The sequence below is a fragment of the Stigmatopora nigra genome, chromosome 19 (assembly GCF_051989575.1).
Source record: "Stigmatopora nigra isolate UIUO_SnigA chromosome 19, RoL_Snig_1.1, whole genome shotgun sequence".
Classification (NCBI taxonomy): Eukaryota; Metazoa; Chordata; class Actinopteri; order Syngnathiformes; family Syngnathidae; genus Stigmatopora; species Stigmatopora nigra.
In genome coordinates, this window is record NC_135526.1 from 1,097,682 (window position 1) to 1,118,205 (window position 20,524).

At 42.2% G+C, this 20,524-nt stretch overlaps 1 protein-coding gene across 1 annotated transcript; it reads left to right on the forward strand.

Annotated features, from left to right (window-relative positions):
- The first annotated feature begins 662 nt into the window (after window positions 1-662).
- Window positions 663-13,911, forward strand: ksr1a (kinase suppressor of ras 1a). The gene is made up of 20 exons (XM_077740972.1): window positions 663-1,277; window positions 6,638-6,778; window positions 7,694-7,841; window positions 7,910-8,402; window positions 9,610-9,791; window positions 9,862-9,934; window positions 10,002-10,085; window positions 10,158-10,219; window positions 10,292-10,401; window positions 10,820-10,988; window positions 11,182-11,223; window positions 11,441-11,489; window positions 11,564-11,630; window positions 11,751-12,062; window positions 12,192-12,388; window positions 12,460-12,556; window positions 12,617-12,750; window positions 12,818-12,949; window positions 13,028-13,163; window positions 13,229-13,911. The coding sequence occupies exons 1-20, from the start codon at window positions 1,014-1,016 to the stop codon at window positions 13,364-13,366; spliced, it is 3,030 nt and encodes a 1,009-aa protein (XP_077597098.1). The 5' UTR covers window positions 663-1,013; the 3' UTR covers window positions 13,367-13,911.
- The last annotated feature ends 6,613 nt before the right edge of the window (window positions 13,912-20,524 follow it).

The following is a 20,524-nucleotide window of genomic DNA, read 5'->3' on the forward strand; positions in this document are numbered from 1 at the left end:
TGCTATGACGTGACAGGCAGAATGTTTTTACTAAGCAGTCTATGTGCCAAAAACAAGACAGGCCTGTCTTTAAATCTACATTAATGATCCATTTTACTACATTGCAGTTATGCACAATGCAAATGTAGGAATATGTGACTTTTCCTCTTAAACAAAACCAACTAATGATAACTTTTGTATTCTAAATCATGCAAATAGGTAGCTATTTTCATGTTTTAAAATATCACCCACAGTATTGGCACTACTTGTGCTTAAAAGTTTGCATTTGTAAGCCAAGTACGCCTTGCTTTTGGCTGCACGCCGTCCAATCTGTGCTGTTAGCACCATTTGATCCAATCCAAACAAAAATTGTAGAATAACAATGCTTGTGCTTAATGTTTATCCTAAACCATTATCCTGCGGTCAGTTGTAAGCCGCATGTGTTCAATGTTTACATGCGAAGATTATTAGGGCTTGCCACTGTTTATTCTCGTCGATAACCGCCAGTGAGTTCAATAAAAATGTAACTTTATGCCTGCTTTTAACCTCTGAAATTTGCCCCAATTGACAAAAGAGTGGCACCTCTTAGCAGTTTTAACTCTGAAATGTAACCCTGCAACCGTAGGAGCGGCCTTTTCTAGGCCACCGAGCGCATCCCACGTAAACTCCATTTCCCAGAATGCACCAAGGGCCCCATGATGTTCCTAACAGCTGACAGACGGAGAAAGCCACTAGCTTTTCCGTTGGGTGGCTCCGATCTCTTGTCGCGAAACAACGGACTAGAATGGGTGACTTTTAAATAACTAGCGTGCATCGAACGCTGTATTTGGATCTAAAAACAAAAAAGCAGGAAGCGAAGAAGAAGAAAAAGAAGCGGCTGCATTTCCTATCTTGCAGCCTTCCAATTCGGAAGCTGGGGACATTGGGGCGGTCAGGTGCTGTCTTTTTGACGATAAAATAGTTGCTGCATATGTCGTCTTGGATCCGTTGACGCTTCGACTTGTGCCCTCCCGATCGAGCCCAAATGCCGAGGAATGGATAGTGTGGCTATCGTCGGTGGGAATATGGTGGAGAGTGGAGAGAAACCGGAGAGGGACGTCAGCGTCTGTGGTGGCGGTGGCGGTGGCATCGGCGTCGGGGATGCGGGCGAAGACGCGCTCGATGCGGCCACCGCCGCGCTCCACCAATGCGAACTGATCCAGAACATGATAGACATCTCCATCTCCAGTTTACAGGGGCTCAGGACCAAATGCTTCGCGTCCAACGACCTCACACAGCAAGAAATCCGCACACTGGAGGTAAATATGACCCAAAAAAAGGGCCGTCGTCCGTCTTGTCAAACTGCGGGCGGAGTCATCATTAAGCACATCGCCCCGTGCAAAAAAATGCCTTTTTGTATTTATTTCTATTCGATCATCTCCTCAAAGATGTTCCCATCGTTCCCGTATGACCTCTCTCTTTTTTTTTAAAGGAGATCCCATTGCTTAGATGGTAGCACAAATCATCTGGGCTTAATATCGAATACTAATCTGCTTTTATTTATAGAACTGCAGGCGCCGCACAGCGTGGACTCGTAAAGGCCAATATGAGCAACATCCAAACAAAAACTATAGCAGAAAAGCCCAGTGGCACAAGATGTTATTGTCTTTTTTTTCTTTCTCTTATAGCTTAAGCTATCCAGCATCTGGATGCTGCGTCCTCATGACATGACATTGCGTTTGCGCATGGGGCCATTGCACATCAGCATTGTTAACTCATTGGCTGCCATTGACGGCTATGTGCGTCCGATTCCTTTAAAGTGGCATCATGCCATAATCCTGCCCTCCCAGTTTAAATGAATCAGACATTTCTTCCTATCAAATGCACAGAAACTGCCTTTATTTGTTTATGGTACTGATGGAGCTTTTTAAAATATACAATATACAGCATTTTATACAATTACCACTATAAAAGTCCTATATCTCCCCTTAAGAGACCTTCTATATGCTTGTAACTGTAGCCCTTGTTTCCCTACAATTGGAATTCATTCTTAAATGAAATTTAAGATCCATACAGACAACTTATCTCCTGTAATGATTGAATTGTTTGCAGCAGTTTGATGTCTTTCTCCATAATGCCTATCGACCTCCACTTCTGCCTTGTATTTCCAAAGCAGTTCTTTGAGTTCCAAACATTAGAATGGCAGTGCACTACGTTCAATCTGATTGGCAGTTGGCCTCAACATTGGACAGTTAGGTAGTCTTGCAGCATTGGTATAGTCAAGTGGAGTGAGCGGGGCGGTGCTCGCGAGCCACAGCGACAACTTCCCATGTCTTTACCGCCAGTGTTTTGACACCACTTCTTGCTGTCTTACCACTTTCATTTCTTGTTTAAGATTTCAAATGCCTGACATTTTTAACTGTTGCTGCAATCTGTCTTGTTCCTACTTGCCCCTCATTATAATCTCTAATGCAATATGTATCTTCAATAACACACAGTAGAGTGCAATTATGTGCTTTCATTTATTATCTTAATTATCTAGCCCTGTGTGTACATGTAATATCCAATTATTTTTTTTAAAAAGCCTCAATGTTTGACTCACTATAGCTCCAAAATATTGGTTATCAACTTTTGATTGATTTTTTTCTCTTTATTTGCACAAAAAGTAGCAGTACTATACATTACCTGGTAAGTGGAGAACAAAAAATAATCTAGAAATGATTAAAATCCAGGTATAAGCTCTCAAATTTATCTCTTTTTATTTTAAATGCCTCTCTTTGGGCTGTGTTAACATTTCTTTTGCAGGGTTGTCAATTTGCTTGACACATCCCACACACGCTGAACAGGACCTGCTAAATGTTGCAGCTGTCCATTTATTTAATAGAAAGTACATTCTTAATCCGTCTCCTCACTGTTTTAGTACATGATGTCCACTTTAATCATTCTGCAACAAAAACTGTAGCTAAAGAAATGGTAAACAATAATAAGAGTAGAATACTGTAGACCAACATTATTCGCAGTATAGATTTAAAAAAAATGTGTGTCAGCCCCGCCCACTTAGTATATTTCCTCAATTCTCAGGTGACTTGGACTCAGATTTACATGGAAAAATATGTCATGGAATAAAGTGGTGACAAATAATTAGTCGTAATGAACGGCATCTCTTCTTGAGTTTGGAAATCAACAAAGGTCAAGCCAGCCGTGGCACACGCAGGTCAGGCGCAGCGGCCTCGGCCCCAGCTGGAGTGGCGTCAAGAGCCATTCCAATTGACTGTAGCTCCTCATTGACAATGCTTGGTTATTCCACTTGAACCGTGTGTTGTTGTGCCTTGCCGCGGAGAGGATAATGATAGCGTCCTCTCCACGTCGAGTGCTAAGCGCTACTTCACTTTACGCACGTTAATCCCACTCGGTCTGGACGCTCCGGCTGCCCGTGCTCTCTTTGCGCTTGCCGTGCCTCGCTGTAGAATTCTGATGTTGGCCATTTTTGTTCTGCTTTTGGAGCCGGAATGGCCCTACATTCCCCGGAACATTGAGCCCAGACTCAGACTTGTACTTGTGAACTGCAAAAATGATATTTTCTTTTCATTGGCTGCCATGGATGAACCAGATATGCTCTAAATAACATAAAAAAAATATTATTATTATTATCTTTTTACATGGACCCTTATGTAACTTTTGCATGGTGTCACTTAGAACAATATAACTAAGGAGACCAATTATTATATTCCCATCTGATCTCAATTTTCTAAACATTTCTATCCTCACTAGGCTCGCAGGGGTGCTGGAGCCTATCCCAGCTGACTTCAGGCCAGAGGCAGTGGACACCCCAAATTGGTAGCCAGCCAATCACAGGGCACAAGAAGGCAAACAACAGTGTCAGCCATCCTTTATTAAATGGATTGGACATCTTTTGCCGTCCATGGCGGCCTCTGTTAGGGTGTTGCATGGCATGGTGATGATCGTCAAGCGGCATGGCGTCACACACAGTGTTTTGTCTCTTCTGGGTGCGGGAGGGAGTCTTTGCGCTCGCTGCGCATGCTGCGTGAGAGTTGTTTTGGCTGCCTCTATATTTAGACATCTTCTCTTCCTACGCATTTTCAGGCTGGCTTGTTAAATAAGAAAATCAAATGACGCGCAAAGAGGCAGGGGGCGAAAAGGGGAGGAGACGGGAGGAGACGGTTGGGGACGGCAGGGAGGGGAGAATCAAAGCCACTGGCCGGCACCGCCACTCCTGACGTGAAAACAATAATGCGGCTAACGTGCCACTAGTACAGAGGAAGTGCGACGTTAGCGATTGCAGCAACACTGACCCTGTCTCTGCTTCCGTTTTGACCCGCAGTCTATGTGTGTGTGACGTGAACCTGACAAAAAACGTGGTAACTATCTCAAAAGACACCCGCGATGAGTTGCATGTTGGTATTTTTGTGCTGGAAATATCTGCTCTTAAGAGGCCATGCAGTCTCAAAGTTTAGACATGGAACAGAATGTGTTTTGAACGTGTGTTGAACATTGTCTGCGGACATGTTTGCTCCAATGTGCATGTGTAAACAGCACACACACACATCCAAGCTTAGGAGGTCAGCGACCGCAGGAGATAACAATGACGGAGAAGGAGGAGGAGGAGGAGGAGGGGCAGGCCATTGTCCCAGTCCATGGAGCGTGGACGTGCCCCTTAAAAGTCATGTGACCTGGCTGCTGCCTATCTTGGCCTATTTTTATCTCTTGGCTCATTTTTCTTTGGAACTCAGCTCCAAAGCGTGCATCATTATTTACTTATTTGCTCAAATGTGCTGTCTTGTCCTTGGATGCAAGGCGCTTTGTGATTGATGTGCAAAGACTGGAATATTAGCACCACTTGATATACATTTTTTTAAAAAGGATTTGGCTAATATGCAGTATTCTGCAAAATGGACAAAGTTGTGCATATTTTTTAGTAGAATAGGAGATGCTTAGTTGGAGGTTGCATAGTATGTCCATCATGGGAGCAGAAATTAACAAATTTACTTAAGTATTGGATGTTTTTGGTAGTAATTCAAATAAAATGTCTATTTTGACATGCCCTTTATTATTTTCAGTTTTTCAGTCATAAAATGGAACATACTTCTGCATTATTACTATGTAACATTAGTTGCATCAAGTTCAAAATATGATCCTAAATATATATCTCATTGTACTCTGCTTTTTGCGTTTTACATACCTGATTTTACTACAAAATCATGAAATTTTTGGGCCTTGAATGACAAATCTGCTGTAAATCCAAATAGAACACAAGGTAAAAACAACCAAAATAGCACCGATCATCTTAGTTTGTTGACAAAACAATTTTCCATCCGGGCCCCAAAGCACAACGCTCGTCTGTATCAGCAAACCTGGCGGACATTCAGAGCGGTCGCGGGTTCTGCTGCGTCAGACCGAGTCCATCTCTCTTTCTATCCCTCTCTCTCTCTTTCTCTCTTTTTTTTGGTGTTCTGCCTCGGCGTCCGGGCCGACACGATTGCTGTCACTCATCCCCCTCCCCTCCCCGCATTAGTCTGTTGCCATGGCGCCACTGAGCTTGGCTGACAGGTGGGCTCTGACGCCATTTCTGTCCCCGCCTCCACTCGCTGCTTTTTTGCCACCATGCACCAAAAAAAAAAATGAAAAGAGGCCCCTCAGTTCTGGTGGACGCTCTCTCGTTTTAACCCGTCCGTCTCCATGGCGCCTCCTACGCATTGGTGAGGGGAATTTTCACCTCTTTTAGCGAGATAGCAGATGAGTCAAAAGATTCCTCCCCTCTTTTGTTGTCGTCCAAAGCCAGCCGATGACATTTGGACGCGGACTTGCATTTTGTCAGCGCTCGAGTGTTTCACACGCATGGGAAAATCCCACTGAAATGTTGCTGACGGCTCAGAAGAGAGGTTGCTAGGCAACCCGACGTCACAGGGCCCGCAATGGAGCCGAGAGAGAGAGGGGAGGGAGGGTGGAAGGCAAATTTCTCGTTAGCCGTGGCTAGCCAAGGCCTGATTTGCCTTTGGATGTCTGCATCACAAGATTTTTTTATTCTTTTAGCCAATTAGGAACATATACTATAAAAAGTGGCGACCTGTGATAGGATGGGGACTTTTAAATTTGAAAAAAGATGGGGAATTTGTCCATGTAGGTGATTATTTTGACAGTACAAGTCAATTTCTTTGTAGGTCGTCCACTGTGAACCAATTGTAAAGGTTAGAAGTACTCATAACATTAGTGGCATGTACACATAAACATAGCGAAACACAGGAAACGTATTTTTGTGCTACTGTAATTGTGGTTTTAGCAAGTGTATTACCCCAGACTACATTACAATAAGGTTATTTTTTCTTTCTCACACTATTAAACATAAAACCCATAGAGCAAACCAATAATAATCATTAAATAACCTTATATACTTGTATAATGGGGGGGAAAAGCATTAATTTGAATTGAATTTGAATGTATAGATCCTATACTACCTTTGCATGCAAATGTTTCATTTGAAATGTCTTCAATATGATTGTACATTCTTCAAAATGTGCATTTCCAAGACTTTAAATCTAAGCTGCAGGGAAACTAGCTGCAGATATGTCCACTTGATATTACATACATCAGGTTTTGGAGAGTATAATATATTGCCAATGTCGTATGTATCTTCATGAAGTGTATGTGTTGCTCCCTGCAGGTGAAGCTGGTGAAATACATCTGTAAACAGCTCCAGTGCAAGCTCAAAGTGCCCGAAACGGAGAGGCCCGACAACCTGGACAGCTATCCACGCTTACGAGACTGGCTACGTACCATCAATTTACGACCGGAACTCATCCAGGTAACTCGTGATGGTGGCTTCTTAAAAAAAAAAAAAAAAAAGTCTGTGTGCAATGCTCTTTCATAACAGATATCATAAATATAAAAGTGAGTGGACACTTTGGCCATTGTGAACATTCTTTGAGGAAGTCCGTCTTTCCAAACTACTGGAACAGGACATACCTGAAAGAAATCCATCATTTGCCTTCCACTTCCCCCTCGAACTCTCTCTCTCTCTCTCTCTCTCTCTCTCTCTCTCTCTCTCTCTCATTCCGCACCCTATTTGTTAGTCATATTTTACTGCAAGTCTCTTGTTTTTCTCCCTTCCCTTGCTTTCCTTCCTGTGCAGCTGCAGAAGTGTCAGCTACCGTAATGTTTTTCTCGTCCTTGTTTGCGCTGCTGTTGTGACATTACACTTTTGCTTACTATTCTGTACTACAACTTCATTTGTATCTATTTTTATGTACTAAAAACCCTTCCGTTTACCTGCAAACGTTGCAATCTTCTTTTATAAACTATTGTGAAGATATTTAGGATGACGTAGAAGAGCAATGCATCTTCGGAAATAACCCATAAAGACATTTTTTTTCTCTCCCTGGTCTAATTTGGTTGTACATGCACACATTATGCAATTCTCCAGAGAAGAGCTAAAACAGAGCTTAACTCGTTGGGAGTTACACAATTGGGAGCTTTTATTTTGTTGACCTTTTTGGCTGATCCGGGCCTCCATTTCAGGCCGTTTTCTGTCATGTCGCCCCACGTGGGTATTTGGAACGCTCCACTCTTACGTGTTTTGCGAGTAAAGCTTTGAGCAAATGTGCACTCCTCCTGAACTGAAATGCCCGTAGACCTCCTTTCTATTGGCTGGGCTTTTTATGACCCTTGTCTTTACTTCAAAATCCAACATTTCTGCCATTTCTGTTCTCCCTGTGTGTAGGTAGTGGAAACAAAGTTCTCCCTGGATGCCTTACTGCAAACGGCAGGTGCTCAGGTGAGGGACGCCATGAATAGGCTGGGATTCACTTCAGAAGAATGTGCGCGACTGAGCGCTGCCCTCTCCTGCTTGAAAAGCGCAAGTGAAGCCGGTAGGAGCTCGCTACCCGTCCCCCGCCGTTCTCCGACGTGTCTCCATTCCGCTTTTGTCTCCATCCAGGAGGCGAAGTGAAAGAAGACGGCACGGCCTGGCTGTCCGATTCCACCAGGAGGGACAGCGGTTCTCTCCTGGGCGCCGATCCGCTGGGCGGCCTGGGAAATCTACCGCGACCGCTCAGTCCTTCGCCCTTAGCCCGGCCTTCCAGCATCCACTCCGTGCCCTCCACCCCCTGCGCCCCTTTTCCCCATCCCCGCTCCTGCTCGGCGTCGGCGGTCCCCACGCCCGAGCCGCAGACGCCGCACCTCCGCGCCGAGAGCCCCCTGGCCAATAACGCCTTCCCGCCGGCCTCGGGCCGCTGCGCCCGTCTCCAGGGGCGCACACGTACGCCGCCCGCCACGCCGCCGTCCAAGCGGCGTCACCGACTGAAGCCTCCGTGCACCCCGCCGCCTCCGTCCCGCAAAGTGCTCCACCTGCTGCCCAACATCACCCTGACCCGCAGCAAAAGTCACGAATCGCAGTTGGGCAACCGCATCGAAGACCCCCTCACCAACAAGTAAGTACCCTTGAAAATGGGTGTTAAATACAAAGGCTCCCAGCAGTTAATTTTTTAAAAAGAACATTCCACTATTCCACTATTCCACTATTCCACTATTCCGCTATCCCACTATCTCACTATTCCACTATCTCACAATTTCACTATCCTACTATCTCGCTTTGAATGGAAAATGTCAACTAAAACATCCAAACAAACAAAAAAGTTCCCACAAATCAAAGGGTGTGCTGACTTTTGCCTCTACATTCTCGTCTGGTCTTTTTCTTTTCCATTTAAAGTACAAAGTTCAAGTTTAAAAATTGAATCCAAAGCATAACGACAGCCACATAAAAATAAACAAGAGCCTTTATTCTTCATTTGACAAATTGATGCAAAGTATATAACTCTTCTAAAACAAATATGTCTTTCAGTACACTGGCATGGATTGTCCATGTGTCTGTGTCATCCACCCTGGCCTTCCTTTGAATGTTTGGCCAAGGCTAATCCCTTGCAATTCCCAGAGATTATGAGTCATGTCCAAAGAGGAAGTGTTTCCTCGGCCTAAACGCTGAGAGGTGGCGAGCACTTGCGTTCTCTTTAAATGGGACGTACACACTATGGTATCCCGGCTGAGAGGTTAAACTTTTATTGTTGCCTTCTTTTTCCCCCACTATGGCCCAAATGAACAGAAGGCACTCTCCCAAGCAAGTGTGAAATGTATCTTTGACAGTTTTGTCCCCATTTTGCTTGCTCACATGTACGTGTACATGTGTGTGTGTGTGTTTGTCCTTGAAACTGGAGTTTGGCTGCTAGTCATATCACTGACAGTCCTGTGCCAGTCTTTTTTAGCCACTCAAACGTGCCTCTGTGTAATCCTTCTTACGTAACTCGCCTCACACACACCAGAAGCCATGCACTCTCTCATTTTTACTCTAGCTCCAGGCTTGCGTTATGATTTTCCATGTGAGGTTGACAAATCATCAATATTTTGAATTGAATTGAATTGAATACTTTTATTCTCATTAAATTACTATATGTGCAAATACTTTTTTGCCCCATGTCCACCTGCCATTTCATCATATATAATCTGTTAAAACAGAAATAGAAAGAATTTCAAATTTAAATTAACATTTTTAATATTTTTTTTCCAACAAAACAGTTGTAGTAATTAACAGTCCAATTCCAACTCTTGGTAGAAGCTAACATTTGCTTTTTCTTTTGCTTCCAGATGCGTGAAAAAGAACAAAATCCTGTTGAATATGCAAGTGAATGGCAACGGACACGAGGACACGCCTTCTCGCTACCCCGCCGCTCCCGTGCGGACCCCCGGGGTGGCCCAAGTTGCAACCACCGCGCCTTACGCCCTCCCTGGAACACCCACCCTATTGGAAGAACGTAGCGTCATTAAGAGTAAGTTATCATTTAATCTGATTTGCATGCTAACATAAAAAAACTATGTTTTTCTGGTCTTTCCACTTAGATAACAAAGCTGTTCATCACCGCGGTTCTCCACAAGCCATGCGGAGGGATATTGGTCTCGCAGTTACACACAGGTTTGTTTTTTTTCCCCCTCCATCTCCATGTCAGACCTTGGTGAAAACTAGGAGATGTTTTTTGCAGGTTCTCCACCAAGTCCTGGCTCTCCCAGACATGTCAGGTGTGTCAGAAGAACATGATGTTTGGGGTCAAGTGCAAACACTGTCGGTGAGTTATGGACACCAGGCTATGTCGGATGATTTGACCATGTGTGGAGCTCATTTGCTTATTTGTGTGCAGACTAAAGTGCCACAATAAATGCACAAAGGAGGCTCCGTCTTGCAGAATCTCCTTTCTTCCAAGTAAAACTACTTTGTTCATCGCCATTGATGGAAAGTCGAGCATGGACGAAATTAACGTGTCTTGTGTTGCAGTTGCCAAAATCCGAAGGACGGAATCCGTACCGTCCGATATCAACAACCCGGTGGACCGTCCCCCCGAAGCGCCGCAGTTTGGGACGTTACCCAAGGCCATTACCAAAAAGGTAAGACACCCAAACTTTTCAAAGTTGACTCTGTTGATCACGACGGCTGGCGTCCGAGTGCCAGACGAGGCTCTCGTCTGGCACTCAAGTGTTGATACGTGTGAAAATTGGCGCCGACGTACTTTCACCATCGTTCACTTTAGTGCCAAAGACAAATTGTTCTGCGGGTGATTTATTTTTTTTCTGCTAGGGTGTCAACTTGAAAATGAATGTTAAATAGAAAGGCACCCAGCAGTTAATTTTCAAAAAAGAACAATTCACATTATCCTTTACTGTTTATCCCACTATTCCACTATTCCACTATTTCACTATTCCACTATTCCACTATTCCACAATTCCACAATTCCACAATTCCACTCTCCCACTCTTCCACTACCCCACTATCCCACAATCTATACGTGGCGTCTGGCATCCACAGGATCACCCCCCGGTCCTGAACCAACTGGACTCCAGCAGCAATCCGTCGTCCACGACGTCATCCACGCCCTCTTCGCCGGCGCCGTTCCAGCAGAGCAACCCCCCGAGCGCCACGCCGCCACCCAACCCCTCGCCCAAAGGCCATCGGGACAACCGCTTCAACTTCCCAGGTCAGCCCACATTCCGCCGCCATGGCGAGGGGGGCCCGCGCTTTAACACTGGCAACCTGCAATTGCAGCCCATTTTGAGGTTTTCTTCTTAAAGCTAAATGTTTCTAACCACGAGTCTTTCTCCTCTTTTGTGTGTCACGCTTGCTGGCTTTTCCAACTTTTGATCCGTCCTTTATTTTTTTGTTAACAAAAGCTGCCTGCTACTTTCAACATAGACAGCAGTTTATCTTCCCCGGTGAGTCTGGAGATTGCAAAAATGAATCGTCCGTCGACCTTCCCGTCATTTTCTTAACCTCCAAATCCTCTCATTTCTCTGGTGTATTGCCATGCATTCAATAGGTTAAACGCCATCCACTGGCATTCGAAGGACATTGCATGTAGTTCTACTCCATTTGTGTATGTGATTCCTATTTGTCAATATGATTTTTCAGCCTTTTCCTGCTTCCCCGCAGATGTTTCCAGTCCTGCTACTTTGCATCCAGATATTGTCAAAGACACAGTGTAAGAATTTGGCCTTCTTGTTTTTCAGCACGATCTTGTATTTTGATTTTATTTTATTTTTAATTGATTTACAGCAATGAGATAGAACCTTCAGTAGAGGACATACTACATGCTGATCTGGTGGAAGATGACGATGAAGAGGTATAACAAAATAGATAATACGCAAGGAAATTGTCATTTGCTCCCGTCCTTCAAATTTTGGACCTAATAATTATTTGCCAAGTAAAGAAATAATAACAAATCTTCACTTGTAATTTCTAGGAGGAAGAGGATGATGTCGAGGTGGAAGAGGAAGATCCCGGTGTGGAGGAAGACAACGAGGAGGAAGAAGAAGAACTTTGCGATGGAGGTGAAGATGACGACGAGGATGAGGAGGAGGAGGATGGCGAGGATATCAGGACAAACTCGGGCTCTGACGGCGAGCGCGAAATTGACAAACTGGAGGAGCTTCCTTACTCGAGGGGGAACCCGTGGAAGGTTCCCATCTCTCGGAAGGCCAGCCAGACCAGCGTCTATCTTCAGGAGTGGGACATTCCCTTTGAGCAGTTGGATCTTGGTGAACTTATAGGCAAGGTGAGGAAACTAAACAAGGTACTAATATAGTCTAGAAGTTCCACTTGAAATTTCTATATATTCTTTATACATTTAGGGCTGTACAATTGGCATTTTTTTTAATGATTTTTTTTTTTTTTACTGGATCAGGGCCGCTGGGGCAAAGTGCACAAAGGTCGCTGGCACGGCGAAGTAGCCATCCGCCTTTTGGAGATCGACGGCAACAACCAGGACCACCTGAAACTCTTCAAAAAGGAGGTGATGAACTACAGGCAGACCCGCCACGAGAATGTGGTCCTCTTCATGGGGGCTTGCATGGCCCCGCCCCACTTGGCTATCATAACCAGGTGAGATTTCTCAATCACTGGCACTTGTGTCACTCCACCAAAATAAATGTCTTTCTTTTTCCCATTCCCAGTTTTTGTAAAGGAAGGACGTTGTTTTCAGTGGTGAGAGACAGCAAAAACACGTTAGACATCAACAAGACCAGACAAATCGCCCAGGAGATCGTCAAGGTAGACTTTAAAAGCTTTCCCCCAGTGCTGATTTTGTAATAAAACACACTTTTTCTGTAGGGAATGGGATATCTGCACGCCAAAGGCATCGTCCACAAAGACTTAAAGTCCAAGAACGTTTTCCACGACACCAATAAAGTGGTGATCACAGACTTTGGACTTTTCGGAATTTCCGGTGTCGTTCAGGAAGACAGGTAAGTCCCATCGAACCGACCACGCTTTGAGCAATGCCATAACATTTTACTTCGCCAACTATCACAGGCGGGAGGATCGACTCAAGCTCCCACACGGCTGGATTTGTTACCTGGCGCCGGAAATCGTGCGCAAGATGTGTCCGGGGAACAACGAGGACCGGCTTCCTTTCTCCACCGCAGCGGACGTTTACGCCTTTGGGTAGGGAGCCCCATAGCATCTTCTTCTCCAAAAGTTAACAATAGACTCTATTCCTTCCTTCCCTGTGTTTCTTTCAAGCACTATTTGGTACGAGCTTCAAGCCAGGGATTGGCCCATCACCAACCAGCCGGTGGAAGCCACCATCTGGCAGGTGGGCAGCGGAGAAGGTATCAAAAAAATCCTGTCGGAAATCAGTCTGGGCAAAGAGGTCACGGTGAGTTCAAGCGGAATACCCTCACCCGACAGTTCACTTTATTCAAGTGGTCTCCTCTATTTTAGGAGATCCTCTCGGCCTGCTGGTCTTACGAGCCGCGGGACCGGCCCGCTTTTACGCAGCTGGCCGAAATGCTGGAGAAGTTACCTAAACTCAACCGCAGGCTGTCTCACCCGGGTCACTTCTGGAAGTCCGCAGAGTAGGTATCGCAACAAAAGTAGCGGCTTTTTCCTCTCCACTTATTTGCAATGGAAGGATTGTTTACAGTAGATGTAAAAACACCATGTTGCTATCGCCATAGTCATTAGTGAACAAATAATGAGGGAAAGCTCATGAGTTAGAACTCAAACTTGGACATTTTTAAATGGTAACACGCAACGCGGTCAGGGAAGGAGTAGTTTGGGGCTTAACTGCTTTTTTTGGACAAAAAGGGCCTGTAAATTGTTTTATAAAAGTGCTCCAGTACATGAACAGGCTGAAGGGTGTACGTGCATGCATGCCCGCTACTGGCAAATTTCTAACCTACCGAAAGCTGCCTGCCACTTGCTAATAATTCTGCAAATCAATAATCCATCATGATGCAAAAATAATTGAAAAATAGTACACATAATTCATTTTTTAATTACTTTATTCGGCCATAATCTGCACAATGAAGTTCATTCCCCTAAATACCTTTTTGTTTCTTTTTAAGAGATTACTCATTGAAGTCTTACATATTCCTAAGAAGCTATTTGGATCAGAATATAGTCATATTTTTCAATAATAATAATAATAATAATAATACTTAGTATTATTTTGGCTAACAATTTTTTGCCACATATCACTAATATTATTGTCCATTAGCACATATAATAATCTATTTTCCCTTTGTTTTTCTGCTTCGCATACAACTGGCACTTTTTATGGAAGAAAAATCCGACGTAAAATCATCTTTGGCTGATGAACTAATAATTAATCCTAATTAAAATGCCCCGAATAAATCTACAACTCGGCTCTTTCCTTTCTTTAACGGATTGACTAACAGTCTTCTAACTATTGCCTCTTCTTCTTCTTCTTTTGCTCTCTCTGTCTGTCTGTCTGTCTTTGTTTGTTTCTTGTCTCCCGCCGGCCCTCCCCTTCCAGGTTGTAGCGGCAAACTTAAGCAATGCAACACAAAATCTGGGTCGGCATCGCATGCTCCCGAATCCTTAACGCCCGCAGGATCTTTCAAAAAAAAATTGCCCATCGACACACAGCTTTTATTTTAGGGGGCTTTGATTTGGAAACGTGAACACACACACTTATGAAATTCCTGCTCAATCTCACGTTTTGGTGTGCACAAAGACTTTGCAGTGTTTGTCCCAGGGAAAGGAATACATGCTGGATTTTATTATTTTTAAGATTGTCAAGTGCACTTTATAATAATATTCATTATTTTAAGCGGCTAAGTGACTTGGAAAAGCAAAAGAATTCAGGAACTTGACGCAAAAGTGTACCCTATCGTCCTTAAACGTGACCTTTTGTGGAGTATTTTGTTCTTGGTTTTTGTGTGTGTGAGATTGCTGCGTTCATTTGGGAAAATATCTTCTGTAAATACCTTATTTAATGTATAGAAATTTGTGCGGATCTTGTAATATTTGTACAAACTTTCAATGGATGTGAAAAGGCATCCATTTCTTTTTAATACAGCCCGCAGTTCCCGATACAGATGTATATATTTGTATTTTTTCATGTATATAGTACTTTAAGTTTTTTTTAATGGGGCGATACTTGTTTTGTAAAAAAAAAAAAATCTTATTTTTGTATTGCATGTGAATACCGTTCTGTAAACGCAGGTTCTGTTTTCATCCACGGAAAACAATAAAAATGAGGCACATGGCTTCAATTGTCATGCATTTATCGATAAAAACGATAATGCACGTTCGTTTATATTGAAATGGGGGGTGTCGGAGTCTTGATGGGTTGGAGAAGAGGCTGAGGGCCGCTATTTGATTTACAAACAATTTTTGGGGGGAAAAAAATGAGTTTATTATCACAGCATGACTTTTTACAGCAGAGGAAATGATACAAATAGAGTTACTACACACAAATACACAAACAAAATGGCCATTTGCCCTCTTCAGGTTGCAAGTGGGTCATCCAACTATCGATCGGACATTTCAGTAAGGCACATTTATCAGGGCGTCCTAATCTACTTGGCGGTCCTGTACTGATTTGAGAAAGAACTTTAAAGCCTCAAGAGCAGCAAAAAAAAAAGCAAAAACACCTTGTGTTTCACCTTGCCGTCTTGACAATCAATGGCCGCTCGAGATACCACGTGTCAGTCAAATGAGAGAGAAACTGATAAGGAGCCAGGGTGGGATTTTTTCTCTTTTTTTTTCTTTTTTGCAGACGCATGCTGATCCATTGTATACTGGAAAAGGTCTTACTGGATCACATGACTTTGCAGGGGAGCTTAGCGCAGACACAAAATGTCCTCTTTGTCCACTGGAGCGTCAAATGACAAATGTGTTCTTGAGCTTTTTTTTGTGAGCTCTACTTGCCCTTGCGTTTATGAAAGTAAACAAGTGGGCCAAATATGAACACACTCAAGCGCCACTTGGTATGGAGTACACATTCATATTGTGTTTAAATAATCATTAAATATGCACACACACTTTTACAGTATTAATACAAGTGCTGATTCATTTTTTAAAAGTATTTTTTATGCACACCACCTCCTTTATAACTACAAATTCCTTCCCATTTTGCATATATAACCTTAACTTTTAAAACAGGTCAACAATGACAAACACAATCCCTTTACATTGATTCCTTTTGTTTGCAAGCTATTGAATTGTTTGACTTGAACTAATTCCTCTCCTTTTTCTAGTTTCTTATTTTGTATTTATTTTTTTCAATCCCAAAGCAAGTGAACCCTTTTCTTAGAGTGCATTCAAACTCAATGCAGGAAGTGTATTTTCCATCCAAAGCAGTATTTTGTATGTCTGTGTCAACTTGACCAGTTGCAAATCTAATCAGTTGATTGTAGGCAGGTGGAGCTTGATTCAGCCAAACCCTCATGACATCATCATACATACAAGGAAAGAGGACATAAAAATAAGTAAGTAACCTTTTTGTTTTAAAAAATACTTTTTTTATGCCTTGCATGCAATTACTATATTGCCATACAAACATTATATACAATATAAACTCCAAATCTTGTCCAATGAAGTCATTAATGTTAATATTTGACCATGCATTGTTATTTACAAACATTTCGCCTCATTGTGCAGATACAGTATCAAGAACTTATTGTATTTTTTGGATTTTAATGCTTAAAATGAATGATATTGTGATAAAATATGAAGTATTCATTGTATTTTTTGAGTTGTAATGCTTAAAATGAATTTTGATGAGATAAAAATGGCTTAAAGTTAGTTTGATTCTTGCCTTTTCACCATTCAGTCTTTCTCCAAGTCTACTATGCTCATCAATTCTGTCTCTTTCCATTTATATCTTAATTAAAACTAGACTACAAATGAGCAGTGTGCAAAAAGAAATATTAAACTTTCCAACATTTAACTTGATGGGAGAATTTGCTTTGGTATTAAATGAACACACACAACCGGATGGTATTTACCGGGCAAACAATGTGGAAAAAATGGACGCTGTGCGAACAAAGTGAGCGTGGGAGGAAAAAAAAAAAAAGGCTTGACAGCTGTGAAGTGCAGTGGAAGCGTCCTGCTGTTTGCCACAAAGGATTAAACGTACACTAGTATATCTTGAGTCCACATTGGAGGTATGAGTCTTACTTCCGCGGGGTGAAGATCAAGTGTACTGAATACTGATTCCCTTTTTATAAAACGGACGCGCACCGTAGAATGTGGCCCCTAATGAGGCCCCCGCGGAGGTCTCGCCGTCTTTGTCGCTCGTGTTCCGAATCCCGGGCTCGAACCCCGTGGGCTGCCCGAGGTCGACTTGCAATGCCTCTAGCAAGAATGACACGGCCCACTGGTGGTACCTGAAGGTTCCAGTTGTCTGGGAAAACAGGCTGAAGAGGTCCAGAAGGTGTTGTGACCTTGACCTTTGACCTCAAGACTTTAGGCCTCTATGTTTGTTATGATTGTCTCGTGATGGGTGTCACTTGAACCGGATTGACGTTTTTATCCTTCTTCTATCTTCATGCTATCTGCCTTTTGAAGCTGTTGGACTAAATAATAATTTTGACAACTTCCCTGTCGCTAATTGTATTCAAAAGACTAGTCGATGGGATAAAACTGGTCCCAGACCTGCATTTCTAGTTTTAGTTGTTTAAGATCATGTCAGTTGTGAGCAGGTAAGGAAACTAAAAAAATAGGTCAACTTGGTTGGGCCTTTATATCCAATAATTCTCACTATCCAAAAAAAAAAAGCTAAATGTTTATGCTTGACATAAAGTAGTTCTTTATTGTTTCTGGGTCAAGAGGGAAAAAATCCATCATAAACCAGAACAGATCAGCACTCTAAAGTGTCTGACTGAGACAAAATATGACAAAAATAACCTTGGAAATAATGCCTTGATAACATTTTAACCTAAATCTCTGTTTTTTTGAAGGCCAAAATGGGAAGTCCAACGATTCAGGCCAAAAATCCCAAGTGACAACGTTTCATGGCAATGTCCAGATTGAACCACACAGTGGCACTACATCTTCAAGTACGACTCTGGACCAACACTGCACTTCCCATTCAAGCAGGTTAGTCATTCTACTTGTAGTATTATTAAAGCCACTGTACATGTATTCATTGGAGCTTAATTGTTTCCTTTTACTGCAACAACTTGCCTTATTGATTGATTGATTGTTTGCGCTCACAATGACGGCTAATGGATGGATTTAACAGCCACTTTTTGCTCCGTTTTATGAAAGCAAGCAATCATGAAAATGCCTTGCATAGCATTTCATCTAACACATCACTTGTCGTAGTAGTTTATATACCCCAAAGAAATGTATGCACGAATCCAATTCTATGTTTTGCGCCCTTTGTGTTGTTATCCAATTAAACATGCTGTTGTTATTCCAACACGGCATAATGAATTATTAAGCATCTCCCATGAGTATAAACATTAATGCCAGTCAGGCCTTTCTTCACATTTAATCACAGTTGACGACTACCTACTACAAGTATGGCTTTTAAAAAATATTCATAAAAGAATAACACTAAAATTTAATGTACTTTGCTCAAAGAAAAACAACTGCATATGCAGTATAGTACAAAATACTATTTCTCCTTTGTTAATTTTCCTTATGTTTGTAAGTTATTGCATACCTTTTCTTTTTTCCTACTATTTAAAATAAACTTAGAAAATAATACCAAGCCCAAGTGCAGACGCAGACACAATTTATGGAGCTTTCTGGGAATAATCGAGTAAAACAAACGGGAAAAAAATATGGCAACCAAAAACTAATGCTCTAGCCACACTGATAAACATCTCATCTAATCCCTTCTATTTCCTCACCACTGTAAAACAACCCTAAAATGCAAGAAAAGACAAACTAGGAGCACCGTTTTATTTCCCAGCAATTTCCTTTACTATGTCATATTGTAATATTCCCCCGTATTTCTTGGCCGAAAGTCATCCATCACACACAAAAACACCATTTAGCCGGCGACTATAAAATGAAGAATAAAGCATCTTTTTCCAACCGCTAAGAAACCGACGTCTCCGTTTCTACATGCGATTTACAAGTGCTTTCTAATTTGTCTTCAATTGCCCGGCGAGCTGGTTTTAAGGCTCCCAAACTTCATGACAGCCTCTTCAAAGTAATGCAGCCCAAGAAGGTAGAGCTCCGCTTTCTACCGCTGCCTCATGCCGGCCAATTATTTTTGTTTCTCCAGACAACATGGAGTTGTGTCAGATTTCTTTCCTCTGATAACTGACAAGGTATAGGAAGGAAGCTGGCATCATTTACTGCTGCCTTGGCCTCTTCATCTCTCTCTGTCTGGGCTTGTTTACTGGCAGTGGGGAGGACTGCCGCTTTTCTTTTCACAACACTAACAATGATTTTTACGCTTAATGGCTTTGTAAAGGAGCGCAAAACCTTTTTGTTTTGATTTCACGTCATGTACTTATGATTTATATCACATCTTCCATATGCAAAAAGAGTCATTTTCAAGATAAATACCACTAATGTGGATAAATGACGGGTCAAACCATGGCCTCCTGAAAATTTTCTCTATTTTATTTAAGTTGTTACTCTATTTTTTTGTCTATTATTACCATTTGGCATTACTCCCTCTCAAACTAAATTTCTCTATGGATCTCACTCTTTATTGTTTCAACTTTTTTACATTTAACACAATAAAGAACCCTTATTTTCATATATTTGTCCAATCATTGTCACCCAATAAAATGATGGTATTGCCATTTAAGCCGATTTATGAATAAAAGCATTTTCAGAACAAATAAAACATATCTCAATATAATATTTAAATAATAATAACTATTACCCATTTACACCTTTCATGTTGCCATTTAATAATTTATTTTTAAAATTATTTGGGAAAGCCATGCTTCAAAAGCCATCTATTAAACAACATATAATCAATGGCAACCCTTATACTGTAACACCATTTTAATTATCCATCCATAGATTTTTGTTGTTGTATATTTTGACCTCTAACCGGTCTTGTTGCCCCAAACCACAATGGCAAGTATTTTTGAGCCGTCTTTGCTCCTTATTTCAATTGTGGCCCCAAATGGGTCCGTTCTTCCGACCAAAGGACGCCGCAATGTTGCACATAAAGTTTATCTGATAAAAGCTAATCTGTATTGACAGCTTGCGTCTATATGCCAAGAGGATTGCCATCTCTCTCTCAGCCAAGAGCAATGTTGTTTCTTTTGCCCGTCTGGGCGCTGATCAACTAAAAAGGGGGAATGTGTAGGAATTGACAAATAATACGGCGTATTCCGCTACCACAGACCGACGAGAAGTGTCAAAATCAAGCCTTTGGCGTGGTTGCGAGGGGCTTCGGACCAGCCGGATCTGGATTCTTGTCTCCGTGCGGCGTACGAGGCAAGGTCGCTGTTAAGGTCACGGTTTGCAGTATCGGAGAAGAATGCTCAGTTAGTGGGGAAAATAAGAAAATAGGTTACAAAGAGATCACATGACAAGACGTACTTAAAGGTTAAACTTTCTATTACTAGCCCCTCTTTAAAAAATACAGAAAACTGGGTATGACATTCCTTCCAGATACTATTTGCACATGTGGTATGTTTAAATTTACATTTTATTCTCTAAATTGACATAATTTTCATGATGATATGACTGCTATGACTTTTTTTCAAGGGTCTTTGATTGATTTTATTCAATAGTAGGTGCACATTTCATCTAATTCATTCCAGCGTTGTTTTGAAGGTTTTT